This window comes from Haliotis rubra, unplaced genomic scaffold (assembly GCF_003918875.1).
Source record: "Haliotis rubra isolate DU_JTF1 unplaced genomic scaffold, ASM391887v1 Scf1, whole genome shotgun sequence".
NCBI lineage: Eukaryota > Metazoa > Mollusca > Gastropoda > Lepetellida > Haliotidae > Haliotis > Haliotis rubra.
The window spans coordinates 5,251,821-5,279,582 of NW_025764891.1; the positions used below are offsets into that span (position 1 = coordinate 5,251,821).

General features: G+C 36.5%; 2 protein-coding genes and 1 long non-coding RNA gene across 4 annotated transcripts in view; 1 reads left to right on the forward strand and 2 right to left on the reverse strand.

The window, feature by feature from the left end:
• LOC124275439 overlaps positions 1-20,944 on the forward strand; it is a 38,465-nt gene extending 17,521 nt beyond the window's left edge. The window contains exon 3 of the long non-coding RNA XR_006898295.1: positions 20,175-20,944. This is a non-coding gene — a long non-coding RNA (uncharacterized LOC124275439). The remainder of the gene's footprint in view (positions 1-20,174) is intronic.
• LOC124275317 lies at positions 9,262-14,210 on the reverse strand. Of its 2 annotated transcripts, XM_046710933.1 has the most exons (3): positions 13,839-14,210; positions 11,524-12,133; positions 9,262-9,337 (listed from the first exon to the last, which is right to left on the reverse strand). In XM_046710933.1, the coding sequence occupies exons 1-3, from the start codon at positions 14,119-14,121 to the stop codon at positions 9,319-9,321; spliced, it is 912 nt and encodes a 303-aa protein (XP_046566889.1). In that variant the 5' UTR covers positions 14,122-14,210; the 3' UTR covers positions 9,262-9,318. The 2 variants fall into 2 exon arrangements, with proteins under 2 accessions (XP_046566889.1, XP_046566805.1); XM_046710849.1 differs by lacking the exon at positions 9,262-9,337 and having other exon boundaries at positions 11,256-12,133.
• LOC124275216 (transient receptor potential-gamma protein-like) overlaps positions 16,022-27,762 on the reverse strand; it is an 80,418-nt gene continuing 68,677 nt past the window's right edge. The window contains 6 exon segments of the mRNA XM_046710735.1: positions 16,022-17,181; positions 17,184-17,288; positions 17,290-17,325; positions 19,999-20,040; positions 22,404-22,598; positions 25,128-25,329. Of these exon segments, the coding sequence (XP_046566691.1) occupies positions 17,056-17,181; positions 17,184-17,288; positions 17,290-17,325; positions 19,999-20,040; positions 22,404-22,598; positions 25,128-25,329 (706 nt within the window). The 3' untranslated portion in view covers positions 16,022-17,055.

A 27,762-nucleotide genomic window follows, 5' to 3' on the forward strand; every position in this document is an offset into this window, starting at 1 on the left:
AGAGAACCATACGAAATCCGTGACATCGTTACAGCAACATTAACCACGCCCATTCTGTTATAGCCAGTTAGGAAACAATAGTCTGTTAGTGGGCGTGGCCTAATTATTTGTTTTCTATTAATGGCAAAACATTTTGTATGATTAAGCAATAGAATGCCATGAAAGCACCAGCAGTGTATTTATGTATAATTGAGCATGTCCGTTCATCTGAGGGTTTGAATAGTCGAGTCTGGAACAATGGTTCTGACACAGCTCCTGCTAAATTACATTGTTACTTCATCCCTATTGCTCTTTTCCCTCCAACATTTCCAAGATATCTTAACAAAAGACTAAGGAAAACTCAATTATTTATAAGATATATGTAGATGTCGCTGATTTCACTCATAATTGTTATATTGATGTATAGTTAACTCAACTAATCTGTTTTAGATAAATAGAAAAAGAAGTGTAAATGATTGCGACAAGGACAACTGTCATTGTCAAAGGACGAATTTGTCATTTTCAAAAATGAAACTGGTAATGTGAACATTTCTTTCTTTTGAGTGTAAAAGTTTTGTTTGTAACAGTTTGCTTGAATTATTAGAAAAAATAACGAACTAAATATAAGGGTTTATTTATTGACCTTAAAATAAAACTCCCTTGGATCTCAATAATAGCAAAACGTGTACTAAGTAACAATTTGTAGTATACTCTAGTTTAAGTCGTACAATTTTTTGTCTTTTGAACACTCACCAGCCAGCAGTCCTATGATAGTCTTCATGATGATTTGGTGTAAGTAATATCCGAAAGCCTTGTTCGAATGGTATTGCAATAGCGGAAACTCAACTCGAAATGACACTGTGTGTTTTTGCCCGCTTTTTATAACTTCCAAACTGCGAACGGCACAAGGTGTCCCAAGTCGGAAGTTAGCGCTGGTTGGTCGTGTCGGTAGCGTGGGGATGTCACCCCCCTCTAATCTCACTGAACCTGCTAAGCTTCCTTACCACTGCCCGTGGATATTCTTACACACGTGAACCGTTGTCATTACCTGTTTGTGACATAAACTTCTTGGTGATTTCTTCAAGTTCTTCTGAATTTTCAAATTTGCTTCTTGCTTAATTGTCTGGAAGATAATCCACGCTTAAACTGTGTGGAAAATATGTTTTAAAAATATCGACGTGAGTCCACTTAGAGGCAGCTGAACAAATTTAAATCGGGTTCTAATTTGTGGAAAAATGTCTTCCTATATTTTTTCGTGTTTTAAAAATGTGTTTCAGATGTATTTTATTGTTTGCGAATAATTCCTTGTTTGTACTGACGTTTCCTATTCAAATGTATTCCTATGATGCAAATAAGTTTGACGGAAAGAAAATCACGTTCAAACATCGCGGCGACGTGATTTTGTGGCACGTGACCCAAGTATCACGGTCAGACTGGCTTCTCTCACGTCCGCGCGTCTCGCACCTGTTTATCAAATGTGACATAGTGACCTCGGCTTAACTCTTCACTCCGTTACGATTGCAACCTCAGCACATGTAGAGAGACTGTGTTTCTTGTTGAGACCCTCAGTGCTAAATTCCCTATGTTTGTTACATTTGATGATTCATCAGTTCCTCACTTTCTTCGAAGTAAGTGTAAGAAATTATTTCCCATGGCATAGCGATTATTTTGAATTCCTTACTCATTATATTTTGTTCAATATCGGAATTAGTTTTGATTAAAGTGTATTTTATTAACGTTTATCTGTTCTGTCCGCTACATCAAACAGGAAGAAACAAGAAAACTAGTTGAAGTTTATATTATCAAATTCTAGCGAATGTGTTTTGAAACTCAGTTCACCCATAACTGGAATCAGGAAATCTCCAGAAATGACTATGGCATGTTAATATACAAATTCCAACATACTGACCTGTGTATGTGTAATGCCCACATTTTCGATCAAAATGAAAGTAAAAGTGTCAAATTGTCATTCCCTTTCTCCACATTTGCAACATGTGTGAAGGCCATTTCTGGTGTCCCCCGCCGTGATATTTCTGGAATATTGCTAAAAGCGGGTAAAACTTAACTCACTCACTCATTCACTTTCAATCTGATGTATGTCAGTAAAGGGAATTGAAACCAACCAGTCATTTAGCTGTAACTGGTACAAGACACACACAAATTGCATGGCAAAATTTGCATATTTAATATTCTTTGATCTTTTAATGCATGCAAAAGATTACAGTTTGAAGTTTAGTTTTAAAGCAGAAGAATCTTACTGGTGCAGTTAAGTAAAACAGTTTCAGAAGGCTTTGGGAAAAAACCAAACACGTCTACATTTCCTGGTGTTTAAAACTAAAAAATAACAGAAATACAAGTCAAGGTTAATCTTAGTGTTGCGTCCTGTTTGACAAGGGTGTGTTGGTGGATGCTAAACGTGTCAGTTTTCTGCAACGTTTATGCTTTTTTACAAAAATATGATTACTCTTTCTTGATTGACAGGAATAGCTGAATGGCCCCACTAACACGAGAAGTATAATTCATTCTTAAACATTTATGAACGGTACAGTTACATCACCTTGCCACAAACACACCACATAAAATTGTAAGCACGTTTACATCAGCGGAAATGGTCATACTTTAACAATCATCAGTAGATATAATACATTATCATAAAGTTGTTATACTGTATTGTAAGTGGTGTCTTTATGATATGAAATATGCATAATGGCCGAAGCTGAGATCTACAGAAACTGTTTTCGCGATTAATTTTAATTGAAAATTTGGGAATATGTTTCTGATGACTATATCTTTCACCCAGCAAATTATTGCAATTCACTCGTATTCTCCTTAAGAGAGTTTGGTTTAATGCTGTTGTGAACAGTAGGACAGTTACACCAGAGTGTCAGTTAGACCTTGGGGATAAGCCAAGTGATGTGGGTCATAGTTTAGCAATTTAAATATCAGGGTGTTAGGATAAGACTACAAATGAAAGTATTGATCTCTACATATGAACAGCAAGGAAATAGTTTGTACAGAGTTGGGGTTGATTTCAGTCCAACCGCATGTAAATAGAAGGAAACCCTTTCTGCATTGTAAGAAATCTCTGCTAAAAGCAGAGTGGATTGTACAATTCTGACAATATCACCAGTATGTGTTTGAAAGTTCAAAGTCACAATGAGCAATATTACAGGTGTATGATGACCTCTGTAAAGTGTCTGGACCAGACAAACCAGTGATTGACATGACCTCTGATGACAGCATTTGTTTATGAATCTCTATGAAATAGTGATGATACCAGGTGTTTGTGTAAAGATGAGTGTATCCTTCCCCACTGGTGGCAACTGTCCTGAACATCTGTCAATGCTAGTCAATTGTACACCTGAAACAAATTGGGAATGTACCATATAAGTTTTATTACTGATGCCTCACATTTTGAAATGTCCAGCACAAGTAAATGCATTCCTAATGGAAAACAGACAACACAAAAACAAGTATTACTAAGGGTAGAATTGTTTGTGTTGATTATAACTTTCTGGCATTTGCACAACTTCCTCTGCTTCTAAATATTTAGTTCAGAGAACAATGTAGTATTGTCTACATGTCTCAAGATTAAATCATTGTCATAGGTAGGTATTTCCCAAAACAATACATTGAAGATTAGTTAACTTGAAAATGTAAAACAAGTGTGTAGACAGAAAGTTACTTTTCAAGCCAAGACTCAAGTTTCTTGTAATATGACATTTCAAATCATGTCTGCATAATGTGTGGAGTTAATAGTCGTTGAACCTTGATGATCACTTGATTGTCTGTTTTTTTGACAGGCTGCAGTCTTATGGCAGGAGTATTGCTGTGTGGAATGATTTTGTAAAGAGATCCCCCACCGCGCCATACCAAAAGATGTTAACATATGGTACTTGTTGGTCCCTGCCTGGCGCTCGGCATTAATGGGTACGACAAGGACTGGTCGGCTCGGAGTCAGTATAATGTATCTGAGTGGGGTATTCATGCTTCACTGCGGCATGGTATCTCAGTGGGCTAGCACTAATAAAACCAGCTTCAGTCTGGGCTAGTACAAGCAGCCACACTTACACATACACATGCATGCACGTCGTCATATGAGCGAATAATCTCAAGCATGACGTTAAACCCAATTTCACCTCACCTCACCTGTAAAGAGTTATTTTTGGGGTCAAACTCTGTGAATACCTGGTGCTTAAGGAAAGAAAAGAAGTGCCCATGAGGTCATAAGATAGAGCTGAAGGCAGTACTCATAAAGACAGCATCAAGACACACAATCCCATCTATGGACACACAGTATGTAGTCACAGTTAGCACTTAATTACATTGTTGAATATTCATTTTGATTCAAACTATGCATTTGCGAATGCTGGAGGTTTATCTGCCCAGATGAGCAGGTTTCATTCTAATATTCTGCAGTTCAGTTTCATCTTGACACACTGGCCCTGCCTGGCTCAGTTCTTCTTGGCCTGGGTCTAAGGCAGTCCCACATGACATGCTTACCCTTTTTGCGAGCACCTAGTTTTCTGCAGACCATTTGTATAATTTTCACAACCATTTTTCCTTTTAGACCAAATGTAATCTGTTTCTGAGGATAGTCAAAACTGGGAATTCTTTTGCCCTGCTTTTTCATATATATATATGCAATATTAAAGGAAGATCCCCTCAGGAAGTCCTCATCCATTTCATGTGGGAACTGGGGTAGCTTAGTGGTTAAAGCATTTGCTCGTCATACCGAAGACCCGGGTTCCATTCCCCACATGGGTACAATATGTGAAGCCCATTTCTGGTGTTCCCCGCCATCATATTGCTGGAATATTGCTGAAAGTGGCGTAAAACCATACTCACCCACTCATGTGGGAACTGCACAGCAGTAACAAGCCAACACTTTCCATTGTTGGACTGGCCAATGGCCATTGAACGATTCACTGCCCTCCAGTCACTTGATGGTTAACATGGGTCGGTGGGGTAACCTAGTGTTTAAAGTATGTGCTCATCACGCCAATGACCCAAATTCGATTCCCCATATGGGTACAATGTGTGAAGCCAATTTCTGATGTCCGCTGCTGTGATATTGCTAAAAGTGGTGTAAAACTAACATCACCATGGAATATGTTTGAGTCTGGCCTAAGCAAACCAGTCATTGTTGAATGTCCCACCACCTTCTGGGGGTAGTGTCTCTATGTCACAACAAACAAAGCTGTAATCAGCTGCTGCTGGGAAACTGGTGTTTTAATAACATAACTGTTACAATGAGGTTGACAAAACAGTGGACACCTCACAATCAGTGGTCAAGAGTCTTTGCTTGAACAAATACTATTGGAAACCAAGAAACAATTCGTTGAAAGTTATACTACACATCTTGACAAATCATGGAAACAAGAAAAAGAATAAATTGCAAACCATAAAAAAACATTGAAACCTGGGCTAAACAGTCCATTTATACAAGATGTACATAGTTTGTTTTCTAAACAATCTCCAGATTTGAGCAGAACAACAACATTGTAATTATAAGAAGAAGTTAACAAAATGGAAAATGTTTTTCTCAATAAGTACCACAGATTCTAATTAGAATTTACATCAAAGGTATTCAAAAATAGCCAACATTATAAAACAACACTTTCCAATACTAATGCGATACTTCTCCACATTTACTGAGGAACAACATAGTCATCTTTCCTCAAAGGTTTGTTTCTCCACAAATGTTCAGAAGCATCGTTAAAGTATTTCTCTTGGCAATAAACAGAGCTGTTGGAATTTTGTAGCAAATCCATTTCCTAAATGAAGTCTCTTGCCAATATAGTATTAAAGCAAAATCTTATTTTCAAGCCTACAAGATGTAATGACTTAAACAGTATGAGTAGCACCTTAAATACAAGATGACACAAAAACAGATACAAATAGCCAGAAAACTGTCAAATATCTCTTCTTGATGTCTCTTAATAGTTTTCATATAAGCAGGAAAAATGTTCAAAGCTGAAATAAAAGTTTCACCCTGTTGAAGGAGAAAATATTTCTGTATTCACAAAGTATTGTAATAAGCTGTGTGTTCAACTAACCATGTCATATTTTGAATAAAATTAATAATTTTTAATTTTTAAAATGAAATGTTAATAGTTGAACTGACAACTGTTTTAAAAGTAATCCTCAGTTACCCTTGGCTCTGTTGCATATATTACTTTCATATTTAAAACCAATAATACTGATGAAAATGGACAGGGAAATTGTGAAAATAGAAAATAAATGAATATGAACATAGGATGGGATAAGAATGAAAAGAAATGACACAAAAGCATGTATACTACTCACAAGAAGTAAAAAGAATACCCAATTCTTTCATATTGTAGTCATACCCATGAAGATCCGGGTTAGAATATTGATCTTCAGTAACCCATGCTTGTCGTAAGAGGCGACTAACGGGATCGGGTGGTCAAGCTCGCTGACTTGGTTGACACATGTCATTGGTTCCCAATTGCGCAGATCGATGCTCATGCTGTTGATCACTGGATTGTCTGGTTCAGACTCAATTATTTACAGACCGCTGCCATATAGCTGGAATATTGCTGAGTGCGGCGTAAAACTAAACTCACTCACTCACTATTGTAGTCATCCATGATGGCAGATTAACAAACTAATATGAAAGCATCAGGTTTTCTTTAACATCTTTAACATGAGTTGTATGAATAAAAAGTCAATAACATGTCCACAACATACAAGTGAAGCTTAAACAAGATCAGGGCAAAACCTAGCAATTTATCATTCTGGCTGTAAATACCTTTGGCAAAAATCATAGCATGTTTCATATACTTTTCTGATAGTGTCAAACATTATCTGAGAGCACCCTCACTGATCAAAATCTGAATGTAATGTAGGTACCTCATCATAATAGTAACAGTGTAAACAAATTAATTAAAGCTTTCTGTTCTGTGCTAAAGTGCTCAACCTGTATAAAACTATGAATGCTAATATATTTTAAATCTATTAATGTCAGCAATGACCACCTGGTTTTGCCCTTGAGGTGAACAACAGGCCACAGTTACAATGTCAAATCACAGGCTCTTCTCTTTCACATAGGTACCGGTAAATCACAGTCTTGTCAAAGGGACAAAGCAACACATCTAAACTAACAAAACAACGTAAAATGTAAATAGATCAAAGATCTACAAAATATTCACAACAAATGAAAAGAAAATGAATCAAACCTCCTATCACATGTACGTTAGTGTCAGTTGGATTTTCATTTTGATAAACATGTTTTTACATTTTCTCGCTCAACTGAATTTTTTGTTCAGGTAGGGGAAATATCTTTGTCACTGATTTGCACTTTTTATCAGATTTATCAAGGTCAGTTAACTATGTGTCATAATTTCAGGCCCTGTTAAGTTGGAATAATAAAAATAGATTTATCACGGTCACATGGAAATTGTTCAAAACAATCGAGTAATGAAAATGAAAAACTAAATAACATCGCTTTTACACCAAGTTCATTGAACTTGCTGAACACATTTAAGTTACATATTTTGTGCATATTTTAAACATATTCTATTAATTATGGATGATAAACTAGATAAACACTCTTCACAAGCTGAGATCTCTTCATATGTCATCAGTTTACACCTCACCAATTACATGATGAATTTCTGAATGAATATGTTATCTGTATGCGCCTATTTAATTTAAGATCCTGACTGGTTTGATTATCCTGTTGACTTCTTAGTGAGTGAGTATGGTTTTATGCCAGCTCTTAGCAATATTCCAGCTATATCACACCAGAAATGGGCTTCACACATTGTACCCATGTGGGGAATCGAACCCGGGCCTTCAGTGTGACGAGCGTACCCTTTAAACATTAGGCTACCCCGCTGCCCCGTCAGACTTCATAAGCTGATTAGGTTCCCTCAGGTAACTGGCATACCATACCTAATGAAGCAAGTGCATGTACCATCTATCAATGACTATGACTATCTACTATGAAACTGGTCCAGTCCATGTCATCCTATCCAAGCAAATGTCAGATAACTTTACCTTGCCATGTAATACCTGTATTTAGCACCTTATTTTCATAGATCTGTTCTCTTGTGAAGTTAAAATTGGTAATCATGAAGCAGTTGAATTTAAATCAATTTTATTGACAGACTGGCTACATTTTATTAAGGTGTGTCCAGAAATTAATGGTGTTAAGTTTAAGACTTCTTTTGTTTTAAAACATCTCAAATTTGTTTGAAGTGATTATCCAGTCTGCATCCCAAAATATGATCAGGAAAGATACGGAGGCTCTTAAATGTGTGTATTTTAACTACTTATGCACATATGCCATATATATATATATTTATGCAATAAACAATCATCACTCTTAAAATCATAAAATACAATGAATGTTATAATAAATCTAAAAACTTTTAATTCATGAAAGAAAATATACTTTGTCACCTATAACTTTGTTTGTGCTAATGGAAATCTGTTGGTTAAATATATTTGTGGTATTCCATCAGTCGGTATACTAGTTTAATGTTAAATATAACACACTGACAACTGATAGGAATGCACACACAATCAATCAGGGTTAAAATCATACAATGCTACTAAAAGATGCAAAAAATACCAAATAGGTTTGACTACAAAAAAACACAACACCTACAACTATAGTTCTTATAATTTATATATGTGCATTATTAACAAATGCGGAGTATTTGTAAATATACATAATGTTTCATTTATCACATCTGGCCATTTCATCAAATTTAACAATTTAAAGGTAAACATTTTTTGTGAAATATAGTTTCAACATTTGAGCCCATGCAATCAGAGGAAACTATCCAATCTGAAACTGAGCATTGTAAAACAAGCCATCAGTGTAGAGTATGAAGGATTGCTACACTATCGGTGCACACTTGAGAAGGAATTGTAACACTATCTTTGCAGAGAAAGGGTTTCTATTAGTGCAGATTTCATAAAGGATTGTTACACTATCATTGCATACTTGTGGAAAGGATTGTTACACTGTTAATCCACACTTCAGTTTGATAATTATACGTTAAGTGCATGCTTGATGGGAAGGATGGTTACACTATTGTTGATGACAAATAAGATGATCCTGAACACTGGGATTGGAGGAGGTGCTTGTTTCACTGTACACCATCAGTGCCATGAAAGATAATGATAGTGTATGTCTCGTTCGTAATTCTGGAAAGTAGGGGAGAGTAATACAAGTAGAGCAATATTGTTTGAAGCAGCAAAGGTCACTCTGGTTTGTAAAGATTACATAAACTGAACAAGAAAGGTTTGTGAAAAGACTAACAGATTTTGGCATTAGAAAAGCTTTACCTTGTGTATTTGTGTTCAATTACGATTCATTAATCTGAAATCAGAGAATCATCCTAGTAGAAGGCATATATATTGATATGGAATAACATCACTACATGGAGATATGTTAAAATAACCAAGGTTGGTCATCATTATACCCATCTGAAGCTTTTCTTACTTAACTACCAGCCCCAAATGAGCATATAATGAATAACCTTTAAAATGCATTGATGGAGGAACATGTTAGATAGATTATACTTATTCAGGGCTAAGCTGTCTCACTTACCAGCCCCAAGTCAGCATAATGTACCTCATCACTTCAAGTATGGTAAAATATAATCAAATTGGGCAAAGCTTTCTTATTCACTGGCCCAAGATGAGCATACACCATTTGATCCCTCCACAATGCATTGTTACAGTCACACAAACATGATTATGATAATCCATTGCAAGGGCTATGCCGTCTCACTTACCAGCCCTCACAATGGATATTGATGACTTGAAGAAATGAACCTCCCTAGAAACAACCGATATGTCTTCTCTGACAGGGTAACTGATACTTTGACATTTAAAGTTGAAAACTAACTTTGTACAATATAACCAATGATATGATCTGATAAACTTTGAATGAACATATACTCACCTTCAGGACTGAATAAATGCAGTTAAATGATGATGATGATTATGATGAGGCAGGTAAACTGTACACATACATAATAACATACAGCCCCATAAATATATCATTGATAATACTCTAATAGTTTACCTGCGTGGAATGATGCAAGTCTAGAGAAATACTTAATATCATATGTAAACGTACACATTTGTAGTTGATGTCTTAGCAAGGGAAATGACAACTCAGGGTCTGCTACAACAACTTCAAACTGGCAAACCATTTCAATGACCCATGTTTAAACCTACTGACTGGGCAGGACATACTTACCATATATTACTGTCTATAAGCCGACCCCATAGATAAGCCAACCCCCAAACTTGACCCTTAAAATCAGTGTCAAAATGGTATGTTTCGTGCATAAGCCGACCCCCCAAGCAATGGGGTCCTAATCGTGGCAAACACAGACCACAGACAACTGGCGGTTACCAATAATTATAACTTTGGTCCACATTATTAAAAACCCTGCGTAACCTGGTACACATCATCACTTGTTTTCACTCATCCATTAATGTATTTTCACCAGTACTTTGCCTTCTACGTAAAGAGGCAGGTGATAGAGGCTGGATATTCTCTGGTGTTGAGGTTTTACGCTTATGAAATATTTTCAAGATATATTGTGGTATTTATGCTTCTTTTCTATAAATACTGTAAAACTATGATGAATGTCTGTCATGTATATCTGAATACTAAGTCTTGTAAATGTCTTTACTGACAGACAAGTATATATTTTTTTAACACTGACTGACTGAGTTTGGCTTTACGCCGCTTTTAGCAATATTCCAGCAACATCACGGCGGGGGACACCAGAAACCGGCTTCACACGTTGTACCCATGTTGGGATTCGAACCTGGGTCTTCGGCATACGAGCCAACGCTTTAACCACTAGACTACCCTACCGCCCCTATTTTTTAACAGTGCTCTTACTGTTTGAAATCAATTCACTTGATGAAGTCCCTGTAAATCTGTGGAGACCTGGTCAGATAGTGGCAATATCCGGGCTTAGAATATATAGAACTTTCACTTTTACTCTCTCTCTGAATGAGATGGTGGGGTAGCCTAGTGGTTAAAGCAATCACCTGGGTACAATGTGTTAAGCTGATTTATGGTATCCCCCGCCGTGATATTGCTGGAAAATTGCTAAAAGTGGCATAAAACCAAACTCACTCACTCTGTCAAATAAGATGCATTACAACTGCCTTCTAAACATGTCCCTGACACCTCTTATTCTGAATCAAGGAAGAACAATGCAAAGACTGTTTAAAAACTCCTTGAACCCACAGCCCTAACAAGGAGTTACAATGGGGAAAATGGAACTTAAAGCTATAAGCTATGTTTTTAGTTTCCATACCAAGTTAAATAAACAGTCACAAGGCACAATAAATGAAATGACCAATTTGTGTGGCGAATTATTTGAAGCAGTTTAGTCAGATTTGTTGCTGATGTAGACAATGTTGTGTTGTCATTTCTATCGCTAGTCACATCAGTCTACACCATCACATTACATAAAGGTAACTCTTTTACTTGAGCAAATAGTTGCCAGCACTTCACTAGCTGTGGGACCTAACCTGGCTGGGGAGTTGGAAGGGGAGTCTGTTGGGGACAGCGTCACAGGCTGCATCCCATCATCGGTGTGAGGAACCGTGTCCGTGTTCAAGTTGCCGTTCCGTGACAAAGAATCACTGACCTCCGAGTACTGGTCAAAGGACTCCCCCAGTCCTTCGTCCTTGCGATGTGCAGACATGACACTCTCAGTGGAGTTTGGTCTGTCGTCACGGAGATGAACCTTGTCCTCCAGTCCAGTCAGCCTCCCATGATCCTCCTCCTCCTCCAACGGCGATGCCAGATGAGTCTCGATTTTAATCTCATCAGCACCTACCACAAATTCACTGAATTCTCCTGGTGCTGGTTTCATTGACTCTCGGCGTTTCCGCTCTATCTCCTCGGGAATAGTTTCCGCTATTATCCGTGAGGAGGTCACTTCCACTGATGGAACATGAACAGGAGTCTGGGAAATGGCCATGTCAACGCTTAACGTATCCCGTTTAAAGGAACTTGACTTCCACGTCTGGTTGGCAGCACCAGCTGATGTTGACAGCTCATGTAACGGCTCCATTGATAGAGAGCGTTTCAGTCGGTCCAAAGACATCTGACTTCGTTTTCGGGATAATCTGCGATCTAAAAACACAACAACAATTGTTAAACCCTGCATATGAGCCATGAAGCATTTTCAAAGTCATTTTGTTTCAACTGACACAGTACCCTTTCTCCTTACCCTCCATTTAACCTTACAGTGATCATTTAATCCTTGGCCTCAAATGCACGTATACCACTCAACAGACGTTCCAGAAAAGCTTAGTTTCCCATGACAATAGTTAATCTGTCCTGTTTGTTTGAAATTTCAAAACGCAGCCTTCCAATTTTGGGTGTTCATTAAATTCTTTTGATAAGAATATCAATTTAACAAATTCATTTAACCGGGTAATATTACTCAACCTATTTTTTTTCTCTGATTTGTATTCATATGACTAGTTTGACATGAAATCTAAAGCATAGATCATTTATCACAACCAAAAGGTTTGGTTTAATATACAGATTTGGGGCATATATAGTGGAGATGAGATTATATCAGGGAAACATCGATTATTATGGGTCTTCAAGGGAGCATGCATTAGATATATCGGTATACAATTTTCATTCTCAACGCTTTCACAATAATGAGGGATGTTGCATGACAGCTTCATAAAATATCAAACTTTATGAGCTGGTTTAGGGTTAATTATTCTGAACCACAAATTCAAGCTTCCCATGGATTTGAACTGGCTCATCATTTTCATCATTTGTTTACATGGCAATTGCAGTTTTTGCAATAAACCTACAAGAGTTTTCCCCCTTTAATAAAAAGAAAATGTCATGGCTTTGTTTCTCTGCTTGATGTGTTCATTGATTAACAAGACTTTTTATACATTGCCTTTTGGACAATATGTAGATTTTGTTTTCTCTCTATTACCATATTTTCTATGAACCAAAATAATGGCCAAAACACCTATCTTAATCAGTACTTGTAGTTTTCTCAGCCAACTCAAGGAAACATGGGTAAAATATCTACACTAAGCTCAAGTAGGCTTACAAGACTTATCTCCCTTGATCTATTGAAGCAGGACAAAATAACTGTTTACAGTAAGGATGTATAAATTAGGTTTATATCATTTTGGTGTTGTTATTTTGTGTTGAGTAAAATAACGTGAAAATAACAATAAAGAAGGCAAGTTAGTAGGGGATACTGGGTGTAATCTAACTGAATGGGAGGCAATGATTGAAAGGGAGGTCAACTGGACTACCCAAAACCTCCAGTTGTTTTGAGTAGTATTGTATGGATTTGGAAGACTGGATGGTGGGATGAACACTGTAGGGAAAAATGGAATGCAGGGGTTGGTTTATTAGTTATGAATGAACACATGGGGTTAATGAGAATAATTTGCATCAATGTTATCGAGAAGAATGATTCATGAATAGTGATAACGAAAACAGTGAGCCATTACGATATCCACATCATGCCAAAGTTATTGTTTGGCTAACATCATTGATTTATACTGGATCATTTGATCACATTGTTAAACAATGAAATTGCTGCTTAATTAAAACAAAGTAAGAAATATAACCATTGAATTCTCGTTATTGAAAAATTGTTTGAACAAATTTAGAAACTTCAATAAAATTTCTAAAACATTTTTGATCCAGTATGACAATGAATTCAATGCCATAGAAGTGCAAGAATATACCCCGATGAAACCGACGATGAGCTTACACACGAGCATTAACCCAATATGCGCACACGCAATCAGGGGCGGGCTGACGAAACACCAGACAGGCAGATTCTAACCTGAGGAGATGCAAAGCAGGCAACTGACTGGCCAACTGACGGACTGATGGATTGACGGACAGGTTGCAGGCAGCACAGACTGCAGGCGACATAGACGCACACTGAGGAGACTGGAGGAGGAGGACGAGAGGGATAGCCAACCAATGTCCATGTGACTGCAGCTGAGAAAGAGTGCTCGGAACAGGCGTGTCTTGTGAGTAAACGTGCAGCTGAATCTTGTACTGTGGCAGGCAACTAGGCATTCTTCACCCTCGGCATTCAAAGCAGCTTTTACGATTATCATTCTTTTTGTATATTTAAAAAAATATCTGTTCCCTCTAAGTAAGGACAAAATAAAAAATCATGATTACAATATCAGTGAGAGTACAGAGGGTATGCAGTTACATAGTTTCCAGAAAGAGATTTTACAATAAAAAAATTAGCCGAGGGTGAATTAGTCTAAAAGAGCAACAAAATATAAATGCTTCCCAAAAAAGAAACAAAAGTTATGAATCTAAAATGAATAGATTTATGAGTGAGTAAAAATTCTTCAATCTGAGGCATAATTCATATGGTTAATTAAATGCATTATAAAAACATTAAATACAATATCACACAATGAAATAGTCATAAAAACAATGCCTCAGTTTGAAACCATGAAAATGTGATAACTAGATGTGACTGAAGTAGTAAGAAGATTGTGACCAATGAAAAAACAGTAGCTACAAACAAAACATCAAACAAACTGACACAACAAAACCAATATTCAAAATATGAAATTCGGTTCGGTACAAATGTCCATAGTTATCTCCCTTTATAACATAGCCCTCCCAGCACTGATTGGAAGCACTGAAAGATATAAGGCTTTTATAATTAACCTATCATAAGTCGATTAAAATTCCAAGTTTACAGATAGGCCAGTCACAAAATAGTTGGATGTGGAGAAGTTGTCATATTTTCACAATATGATTAATTCACTCTTCCAACATAACTCAGAAAATACAATTTGTCAAGCCATAAATATATCAACAGTCTTCAACCTGAGATGCTATGTTAGCAAGGGCTATCGGACAAATAAGCTGGCTTGAGTCATTAGGCCACACCATTATTTTTCACTTGCTTTACGGATCTGTTGAAATGGAGAAAATTTCTGAATATGTCCCGTTTTCATCCCGACAATAAGCAGATAGCAAACTGCAACAAAAAAAATTCTACCTATGAACTCACGATCAAATTTTTGCATAAGTGTAACCACGTAGATATGTTCATGTAAAATAATCTGTAAGTCAAGTAAACAAGAGTGTGGCCTCACAAATAAATAAACATTTGTTTTATCAACAAGTGGACAGGTTACCAATGTGTTAATGTTCCTGTACAAGTCCGAATGAGCAGATACAAAACACGAGCTGGTTCTAAAAGCCAGGAGCAACCCAGGACTACTTCCATCAATGTACAAGTTCCACAAACCACTATTGAATAGTGTTCCTAATTATTCAGGTGAGAAATAGTTAATATGATTGTATATTAGGAAGATCAGTTCTTGGTTTGATTGTGCGGTTGGTTGAAAGTTCAAATGCAGGTCATACCCTCAGGCTATGTAATAGTTTACAAGCAAATATCAAAACTATCACATAACTCTCACAGTCTGTACATACATTGTAAATACATGTTGTTATTTAGTACCAGTGTGTTAGATACTATCACAACACTCAGTACACATGTACTCTTGTTGCATCCAATATGGATTTCATTGGAGGGAAGGTAAAAATGATTTTTGTGAATGATAATTTATTCTTTATGATATCTGAATGATATATCTTACATATAAAAATCTACATTCATCCTTCAAGAAGCATTTATAATTTTGACAAGCCACAAAATGTTCTCATTTTTTCATGGAAGGCTAAAAATTCAAATTCACTGTTGATCCACAGTAATTTAAGTAATAAAACAAATTGAGAGTTAAAAGAGATTGTTGTGGGAAAAATTGGAGCAAATTCTTAAATATCTTTACTTAGTATTTGGAGAGTTCTGTAAATAATATTTTTCACTTGAGATTTTGGGAGAATTCTTTCTTTTTTCTAAAACATTACTAGAAGTCTAAGAAATATATATCCATTTGTCTCTAATAGGTTTGTTTTACAGTCTTAGGGAGTAGGGTTTGGTAGAACCAATGTCCCTCTTTGTCAAGCCAGCTTCCAAATACATGTCATTGACAAGAAAATACAACATTCAAAATTGAATGCATACAAATACAATGGTTGTTAAGTATTAACAAGTCATACAATAAAACATCACATTCATTCGAAGTCACATTTCTTTGGAAAATTTCATTCTGTTTTCAAACTCTGGAATAAAAGCAATGTTATAATATAAATATTCATCACAGCTTGAACTATGTTAGTTGTATGTGTCCTAATGATCTACATTTACATACTATGAGAATTGTATTGCAAGTAATAGAACATTTGACAAAACAAGACAACGTCAACATTCTGGAAAAGTGGATTGGAGGCACGGTTTGAACTATCAACACCATATTTACATGATTCAACAATAAAATACTGCCATCTAACACCTTCACTTTTAACAACAGGATTTTCATCTCCCTCTCAAAAACACAATATAAAACAAAATTATATCAAATTACAACAGCTAAAATTCTATGATGCTAAGAAACAGACATATCTGAAGAATTGCACAGTTTCATTAAGAGCATCTCCTAATACAGGCTTCTTGTAAAAGAATCTTTTGAAATCAAATATTTCCCAAGAGTCAATGGTTGTAATCAAGCCTCAATTGTATTCATGTGAGGGAGATCACAATCAACAAGGAAGAACAGAACAGTCGACAAAAAATTCTGGCCATGCTGACAATATGTGTCTTGTTCTGGACAAAGGTCTGTTAGTAAATGCATGGAAGCAATATATTGAAAGGAAGAACAGAAATTGGAAGAATGAAACAGTACAAAAGCAGATAGTCAGAAGGCGATCAACACCTTGAAACCATACATAGAACCAATGACTTATGCAAATTCACAGACAGTCATGGAATAAACAAAGTCAAAGTCACTGACACAAAAATAACATAGAAAGGAAATCTAAACTAAAGAGCCCATTTGACCATTTATTTGAAAGAGCATTAGTTTTTCTTTCAGAATTAATGCCACAATATTTCATTTGTTGAATTCAATTTATAACTAATCGCCAAGCACTTAAAAAATGCTTGAAAGGAAGAATTAGTCATGATCTTCACTCTTCCTGGCATCAACATTAAGGCTGCCAACCAGAGACTTCCAGTATCTCATCTTCTTACTTGTGGGCTTGGGTTGGTTGGGATTTGGTGTCTTCATCCCGTTGCTGCGCGCAGAATCTCTAGCAGCTCAAAGCGGAAGGAGGATATGTCTTGTTTGAGCTCATTGACATCATCCTCTGTGACTCCTTCGCCTCTCTGTGGCCCACGCTGTTTTTTGCATGATGTACCGCTTGATGAGGTCCCGCATCACAGCCTGGTGAGGACACCAAATATGCAAGATGTTTACACCATGTTTGGGATTGCAGCGAAGTATTGAGCCTGGAGCTTTGACTCGATACCAGCACTCAGATTACTAAGGTAAATATCACTGAAGGGATATGTTTTGAATGTATATCAATTAAAATTTAATGACTCATATATTATTTGCAAAACTCTTTGTGTAAAGATAAATGTCAGAGTCCATCGTTTTTGATTTCCAAAATAAATGTGAACAGTAGTACTTCATCTAAAAATTTTACCAAACTTCTGTGGCTATTTCAATGGAATCTATAATTGGTGATCAAAATGTCCCTCTATTTTAGAAGTCAGTACTGAGGGTTTTCTGTTTGTAAAATTGATACTGAATGCACCAAACATAAACATAAGATAATATCTATCTGTTCTCAAAGTAAAGACAGGTACTGATTGCAGTCAACTCTAAAAGTATCAGCAATGATAACACACAACAGGGAGGTTTTATCTTGTCATTCTTATTCCAGTGAGTGAGTTTAGTTTTACGCCGCACTCGGCAATATTCAATAATCGAGTCTGGACCAGACAATCCAGTGATCAACAGCATGAGCATCGATCTGCACAACTGGGAACCGATGACATGTGTCAGCCAAGTCAGCGAGCCTGACCACCCGATCTCATTAGTAGCCTCTTTCGACAAGCATAGTCGCCTTTTGTGGCCAGCATGGGTTGCTGAAGACTTATTCTACCCCGGATCTTCACGGGTCCATTCTTATTTTAGTTACACAAGGTCCTGGGAAATGGCCAACCCTTTCTATTTCAGATCAGGCCATTTGAAGCAGACTTTGAGAGCCTGCAATTGCACATTTATGAAATATATCAAACATCATTATGCTAATCACATACAATGTCTCATTTTGACACTCATCATTAATAACTGTCTGGACAATGGAGTGTCTCATTAACATGTCAAATGTAAAACCTCAATGCAGGAGAATTATCCATTTCAATTATCCGACAAAACAATTTCATTGGGTATTAAACGCAAAACAGCAGTTGAAAAGTATATGAATGGATCACTGAAAATCTGCAACGACACCTGGTGTTTGCATAAGGTTATGCAGGTCAAGGAGTGTTTCATTTGAGACGAAAAAGCAACGTGATTCAGGTCATCATAAACAGTTGTTTTCCATCATGGTGAACTTACAAGTGTTTGATATTATGGGTCTTTTTTCATTTTCTGATAATTAAGTATCAGATTTTAGCAAGGATTAGTGAGTGATATATATCCACCAAGAGTGAATGAGTTGAGTTTTACACCACACTCAGCAATATTCCAGCTATATGGCCAGGCGCATAGCAAGCCAGGTTTTTTGTGTAAGCCCGATAGGTTGCAAAGTTTCATATTTAGATAATATTGAGGGTTTGCCCAGCCTTTTAAACAACAATCATGTGTAAGCCCGGGCTTTTTGTTAACATGGCAGCCATGCCTCTGATGGCAGCGGTCTGTAAATAATCGGCTCTGAACCAGAAAATCCAGTGATGAACAGCATGAATATCGATCTACGCAATTGGGATATGTCAACCAAGTCAGAGAGCCTGACTACCTGATCCCGTAAGTCGCCTCTTACAGCAAGCATGTGTCCACCAAGTTGTGGTACTGTCTTGAACCAATGGGACACATGTGTTCATGTTAAACTGTAAACCAATGCTTAGTCTCTAAATGTATATATAGTTTTGATGGACTGAAATAATTCCTTTTGAACTGAAAAGGAGTCCCAGTGAGATGGGTGATTCAGAACCTGAGGAAATCTAGACTTGCTTGATTTAGGGTTTTAGCATTGCAGAAGGGGAAGGGTAGAAAGGAAATGCATATATCAGTGTATGAAATAAGGGCAGTTCGACCGCCAAAGTTGGGCTAGATTTCTGATGGATGGTCTAAATCTACAGCTAGCCAGTCCAATGGTCTGGTAAAAAATTTAGATGCTCCATACATCTGAGTAAATTCACAATATCTTGGTGTCTGGTCTGGTTAAATCTATTTCGGGCTGGTAACATTTTGAAGTTTGAAGCTTATTTCATACACTGCATATATATTCAGGGACTGAGACAGATTCGTTACATTGTAATACTCAGCAGCAAGGAAAAATCCATGTTTGTTGAGTTCATTGTTGATCAGCAACATTTCAGCTATATAATGCCCATCTGAACATAATCAGGTCTGGACCAGACAATCCAGTGATTTACATCACAAGCATCAATCCGTGCCATTGAGATGACATGCATCAGCCAAATCAGTTAGCATGAACACCTGATCCCATTCATCACCCTCTACAACCACCATGTGGTGAGACCCAGAGGTGATAGTATTGTTAGTGATGAAACATTCCCACTTTACATGTGTGAGAAACAGACAAACCAATGGAAGATAACAACAGCTGTAAAATTCAAGTAATTGATTTGTAGTAAACAAATCATACATCAAGATGTCGTTATAGAGCAGTCACTTGACTCTGTGTCATTCCGACTGGAAGAGTCTGCAACTAGTTCATAATGTGGGCAGCAATCTGTCTGCTCCAGGATATCTAAAGTTGGCATCGAAGCATATGACATTAACTTACTAACTTAAACTGTATTTATAGAAAAATATCTTTTTTTGTATCCCATGGCTGAAGTTTCTTGTGACTGTGGTTACCTGATATTTTATTTCTCTTTCATTGATCTTCTTTACAATTTTCTGAAAACAGAAGACAGAAACAATAGTTAACTAAAACATACTAATTAATGGATGACTACTTTGTTTCATTGGCATTACAGGAAAAGTATAGGCTCACAATATCACAATTTTGTTTGTTTGTTGGTTAATGCCAGCACCAGCAGTATGACCACGGAATGTAAATCCTCAAGACTAGACCAGTGATTGACATTCTGAGTATTGATGACTACATTCAGGATACAGTGACTTCACACACACACATAGAGAGAGAGAAGAGGAGAGGAAATCATCATCATCATCATCCCAGCCATAAATTATTTACAGTCCCTAAGAAGCATTGCTTGCTGAAGACCAGCTTTAACTCAGACCTTCACAACAAAACAGCTTTGGGATTACTGTTTCCGTGTGTTCTGTTGCTGTAACAATATTCCTCATTAACACTGTGCTCTTAACTATAAGTTATCACATCGCGTCTCCGGGAATACAGGGAATACAACCTTACGAGGGACTGATAAAACCCGTATTTCCCGAGACACGATGTGATAACGCATTTATCTAACCGAATGTTTTTACTAAATCAAAAGAAAACAATACGCATAACGCTTTACTTCAATTTCATTCTTAGTTGTTGTGGCAAAACGTTTCCTTGCTGCCATGTTGACAACAGCTGATCGATTGACCTCAATGCAGCGCACGTTACTAAAGGCTTGGTGTACCTTGTATTTTATCAGAGTCGCATCACGTGAACCAATCAAAATTCGACATTCTTACATGAGGCTGGATAATGTGTTTTGTCAGTATGGAACAATTTTTCTTAAAACATGTTCATGACCAACACAATGCTTATCATTATGTCCTTTAACAACATCTCATGTCAACATTTTGTCAATAATGAACACTGTGCCACAACACTGCCTATAAAGAACATTGTGTCAACATCTTGTTCATCATGAAGATTGTGTCTCAATTGTGTCAATCATTTGCATCCCTTATTAATATGATGTTGTTTCAGCATAATACTCCATCTATTTTGAAAATATTTTACCACTGTGTGTATCATGAAGATGTAACAGTCTCCACTATAAACATTCTCTTGTGACACATACTGTATAGTGACCATGGTTCTATTCTAACACTGTTTCCATGAACAGTGTGTCTATCATACTTTTATGGTCTGACCTGAATACTGTCGGCCATGAACATTGTTATCTCAACATTATCTACCATGAACATTATGCTAACTACAATGTATTTGAATTTGAGTAAAACCACCCACTCACTCAGAAGGGTTCTGACGAATTACAAAATGGATAAAATTGGCCTGAAAACCAAATCACCTAAAAGTGAGTGAGTGAGTTTACGCCACACTCAGCAATATTCCATCTATATGTCGGCAGTCTGTAAATAATCGAGTCTGGACCAGACAATCCAGGGATCAACAGCATGAGCATCGATCTGCACAACTGGGAACCGATGACATGTGTCCACCAAGTCAGTGAGCCTGACCACCCGATCTCGTTAGTCGCCTCTTTCAACAAGCATAGGTTACAGAAGATCAATATTCTAACCCGGCCCTCAGCAATATTCCAGCTACATGGCGGCAGTCTGTAAATAATCGAGTATAGACCAGACAATCCAGGGATCACAGCATGAGCATCGATCTACGCGATTGGGATACGATGACATGTGTCAACCCAGTCAGCGAGCCTAACCACCTGATCCTGTTAGTCGCCTCGTACAACAAGCATGGGTTACTGAAGATCAATTCTTCACAGGTCATGTCTGACATGAACATAGTATTATCTCAACATTGTCTAGAATGAACATTCTGTCTTCACACTAAGTTTAACTTCAATATTCCTACCATGAACAATGTGTCTATCATGAACACAGCGTAATCTCAACATTGTCTATAATGAACATTGTGTATCCACACTAAGTCTGACTTACTCCCATCATGAACAATGTATCTACCATAAACACAGCGTTATCTCAACATTGCCTATAATGAACATTGTGTATCCACACTAAGTCTGACTTCAGTACTCCCATCATGAACATAGTATTATTTCAACATTGTCTATAATGTATCCTGTCTTCACACTAAGTCTGATCCCATCACGAACATAGTATTATTTCAACAGTGTCTATAATGTACACTGTCTTCACACAAAGTCTAACTTCAATATTCCCATCATGAACATTGTGTCTAACATGAACATAGTGTAAAGACAGTGTACATTATAGACAATGTTGAGATATTACTAAATCTGACTTCAATACTCCCATCATGAACAATGTGTCTACCATGAACAATGTGTCTGTCATGAACACTCTGCCTTGAGGTGTATCCACAACACTGACATTGAACTGCTCCTGCTCACCTTGATACTCTGCCATCGGTTTCTCTTCTGCTTCTTGGAGCATGCACACAGTTTATTCTTGAACCAGACGAGAATGTAGTAGAAGGTCTTGGGACTGGGAATGATATTGAAGGGAGCAGGCAATGTGCCACTGTCCTCGAAGTAGCTGATCCACAGCTTGGACCGGGCAAACTTCCACTCCTCATCTGCCTGGCTCTGGAATAGGTGCACATCGTCTTGTGAATACAGGATATCTACTGGGTCTCACTTATTTATTACATCAACACCATGTCAATTCTTTATACATTTATATATGTATGTAGTGTAAGGAGGTACTCCAGTGATGTATCCATAATCTAGAGTTCTCAGCCTTTACATCAGCAATACAGGATTACTTTGATATTTTACAGGTGCTTCAAACAATTTCACATTGTGAACGTTTTCTTCAAATTCTCTTAAGGAATGTTCTGAAGCACCAGTTCCTTCTAACTGAATGGATGGTGTGTGTGTTTTGTGTGTGTTTTTTCTTGTTCTAAAAAAAGGTCAAAATATGTTTTACATGTATATGATGATCGAATTAACATATATATAGAGTTATTGGTTTGATCCAGGCTGGGTAAACATTTCCACAGAGCTGAAGCATCTTCGGTACTCTGAGGATGTTTTACAAGAAAATACATCTTGAAACCAACGGTAAATCATTTACATTCCTGTATATTTAGAAATTAACAAGTGTCATTGAGACTACTTCTTACAGAAATATTGCAACAAACTTGAAAGAACATTAATGTGAGAAATTATTGTGACATAATAAATATTACAGCTGATGCACACATTAGTAAATATTTGCATGTGAAATATGAAAATCATACATGAAGTTAAATGTGTATTTAATAAAAAAGTGTAAAGTATTAATACAATAAACAATTCTATGTCTAAGAGTAAAACAGTGAAAAATCAAGAAAAGCTATGAAGAAATTACTATTGAGAATATCAAAGATAACAGTTATAGCAGCTAAAAATTCAAATGGTACAAATGTCCTTAAAAATTATAGATAAGTATAATTTAATAAAACATGAACAAAATTAACAACTATTTAAAATAACATTTGCAGTAAAAGATGTGCATATATAATGGATGTGTTTACTGGGGATAATATATTGAGACAATCTACAGGTGCTGTTACAAATAATTAGAAACCAATAAAATGAATTACAAGCAGAAGTTAATATTATTTACAATTCAGATATATTTTTTAGAAAATAAAGACATGATAATCAATGAATTAGAAATGGAGTAAGTATATTGAGCTTCTTCAGATATCAAAGATACATGTATTTGAATCCAACATGAGACAGTCACTTTGAACAGTTTTTACTTGCAGAGAGATCTAATGACAAAGCAGAGGACTGCCTATAATAGAGAGAAAGTAGGTTGCCCATCCACCTATAGTGCATGTTACCACCCATACAAGTGTTTCACAGTTCATAAGATGGAACAGATGCATGACTAACAAGTAGCGAAATTAGAAATTCCTTTCACATTTGCTGTGAATTGATAAGGTTGAATTCTGCTGAAATGAACAGCCGCCAACACTATATCAAGCTTTGACTTTGAAGTCATCAAAATTGCATTCATGATTCAATTTATCAGAAACTAGCATGCCAATATTAAATACTCGGTTGGTGTCTTTTATGTGAATTTTATCACATTTTGGTGTGCAGGCATTACAAGCTGATTCCAAAATTCTCTCTATGTTCAAATGCCATGGCAACACATGATAATGATTTTAAATATGACTCTTATGGACTGTGAAACAGTGATTGACAATCTATCTGGAGAAGGGACAGCTTCTATTAAAAGGTCAAAGGTCACTTGCTCTGGCAGTTGTGAATATATATATTTGGGGATGTGTAAGTGTTCCTCGTCCACCAAGAGTGCATGACATACTGACTGCATGCATGCATACATACAAGTGTATGTACCACCAAATTATACCAGTGCTGATTATAAGTTGATTTTGATCATATTCAGATAATCATCATATTTCAATATGAACACTTTAGATCCTTTACTGTAATATATATATATTGAGAGAGATATATCAACATGAGTCAATACAATTTTAAATTCTAAGGCTTGCTGATGAATTTAAAACTTCTATTGACTTGTGTTGATATATCTAATGTAAAAAGACACAGTGTGACTCAATTTATCATCCAAAATAATTTTTCACAAGTTTTCAGTTTAACAATAAGCACCATTGTCTTTAAGAAAAAAAGGCAGAGTTAACCAACTTCAATGGCAAACAATAACTATGTCATTTGATTTTGAAGTCAAAGTAACAGGTGATGTCACAATGATCTGCAGAGCATTGTGTCACAATTTCATTGTAGTCATGTCTTCCAGGAGAGGTTGCATGATCTCACAGGGAAGCCAATTTTGGATGACAAATATATTTAACATACCTCAGTCTTTCCCGCCAAACCAATTCAATCCCATCTTTTTTACATCTTTTGGAAAACATATTCAAAGTAAAACGACAAAATGAACTTCACTGTTTAAGAAATTAAAGTTTGAACATTATCCTTTGAGATTTATGTTTTAGCCAGAAAACTTCAACAAAAAGACAAAATTCAGTCTGGATTGAAAGACAAGTGTGCATGTGGGATATGTGTGAATACACAGGATGCGACCTACAAGAGTTGACCTGCCAGTGACCTTGACCTCTCTCAGTTACTCACATATATAATCTGGTAAGAGTTGCTCATCATAGCAATGAGCATGTTGAGAAGGACTACCAGAGCAATCCAACTATACACCCCAAACATCAGTTTCCCAACCAGCTCAGTATACTCATGATTGAACTTCGGCCGAAGTTCAGCATGATCAAGATCCACCAAACCAAATACGGACCAGTACAATGTCTGCAGTATCTCAAATAGACTGGAAAAAAGACAAGGACGTAAAATAAGAATTGGTCAAAGTTCTGGGGCAGCTGGAGAAGGTGCTGGTGCTCGTTCAGCAGGATAAGCAGAACAGGTTGCAGAACTTTGACACTGGTAATTTTGCCTATCCAAGTCTCAATCTTGTTGTTATTGGAGCTGTAGTTCAGTAAAAAGGTGGATCGAAATATGACAAAGATTGTGCACGAATTAATTGTAATTAATTTCAAATAAATTTGTGATTTTCAATTTATTTCCCTCATTATGTTAGATGTGCTTTTTTATATAACATTTTATCAGTTAACCTCCTGTCAATCTGCCGTAATATTATATCATCACAATATTGAAATGGGATCTACTAAATATCAGCAAAATGATGATGAATGGGCCTCACAAACTGTATCTATGTAGGAAATCAAACCATAACTTGGTTACCCAATAAAGTTGCGACCTGTCACATATTCTTTGGTGTATATGAATTTCAGATTGGTTTTTGAAAATAACAGTCCTTTGGACAAGTAATTATAACATTGTGGCCAACCAATCAAATTTAATTTGTTCTAAAATTAAAGTGCAAAAGAATTTTCTCAAAAGTAGTATCAATACAGACTACAATTATTGGATATTTAATTGTCGTCAGCAAAATAAACCCTCGGACAAGCATGAGTTTTGAGAGTAATGTAAGTATTTAATCCATGTCTTTTTCTAAGATCATTATTTGATACAATTTGGTTTTTTTATGCTTTCGAAAGGATTTTGAGGATTTAGAGAACATAAACTGCCTCCAGACAACACCATGAAGGAATTAAAAGGATCATCAGCCAATGTCCCTGTTAGAGACAGCCTGAGCAGCTCAGCTAGACAGCCTTAATCTGATCTGAAAGGAGACTAATATCCATGACATATGTCGGAATCCAGTAATCTTGGCATCATCATCACTCATTGCACTAACTGGCTCCAAGGATTATGTATGAAGACAGATGGTTCTACAAGGCTTATGGAAACATGAACTCTGGTATTTGACTAATCAGGAAAAACATATACTTGAAAATGCAAACTTCCTCTCAAAATTTACATTTCTAATCAATATGAAAAAGTAAGTAAATTAGAAAAGTTTGAATAAATGTATATTTCATTTCAGTTTCATACATATTTGGGTAGATATTTTTCATCAAGCCTATTGAATAATTTTTACCTTAACACTGGGAATTCAGGAAAAGTTTTTAAAATATTGTTCTTATGTATATTATTGAAAAGCTTTAATATGTTGTATATGTTCATTAAAGATAAAATGAAATAATGATAAGGTTTGCTGAATTGAAAATAATTAAAACTCTGGCATACTGAGGTTCTAATTCATGTATTATCTGCAATGCAGCAAGAATTCTGCTGTTAATAAATTCTGCAACATTAAAGATCTGCCATACAAAATCTCCAGATATGCAATACTAAGGTTCTGCTATACAGAAGTTCTGCAATGCTAAGGAACCACTACACCAAGTATTCTCATCTGGAACACTTAAGTTGTGTTATACCAAGGTTCTGCTATCTCCAGATTCTGCTCATCCTTGAGAACAAGACCCAGCAGCATCAACAGGTGCCCCTACCCAGAACTGCAGTCACAGGTACTCACATAGATCATCTGATACGAGTTGCTCATCATAGCGATCAGCATATTCAGAAGCACAATGAAGGCAATCCAGCTATACGTCCCAAATGTCAGTTTGCCCACAAATTCTGTAAACTGATGGTTAAACTTGGGCTGGAGCTCTGCATGCTCCAGATCCACTAGGCCATACACCGACCAGTACAAAGTCTGTAGTATGTCAAATAAACTGCAAATACCCCAAGACAAGAGTTACATCAGCAATATCACACAGCTCACACAGCAAATAAGCCTGAAAAGTAGAGTAGTTACAAAGCAAAATACATTTTTATCATTTGACAAGACCAATGTTTTTGTTTTGTGTAACAAGTAGTACTCAAAAATAATTTAAGGACCACCCAATTCTTTCATATTGCTACAGTTAACCTGTCATGACATATTAACTATATTTACATGAAAGAACCAAGTGGTCCTTATACTGCTAAAAAAAAAAGTTATTTTCTAGGCCAGTTAGCCAGAAAAACTGATTAGATAACTACAGATACAAATAATTCAAATTTATATAGATCCAAATACATTCTTTGTCTATTTTTACAGACTTAGAGAGTGAGTTTAGTTTTACGCCGCTTTTAGCAATATTCCAGCAATATCACGCGGGGGACACCAGAAATGGGCTTCACACATTGTACCCCATGTGGGGAATCGAACCCGGGTCTTCGGCGTGACGAGCGAACGCCGTTTACAGACTTAGAGTCAGTCAGTTTAGTATGGTTGTTTGAATGTTTGTTAATTTGCTGTTTAACACAGCACTAGCAATATGACTGTGGT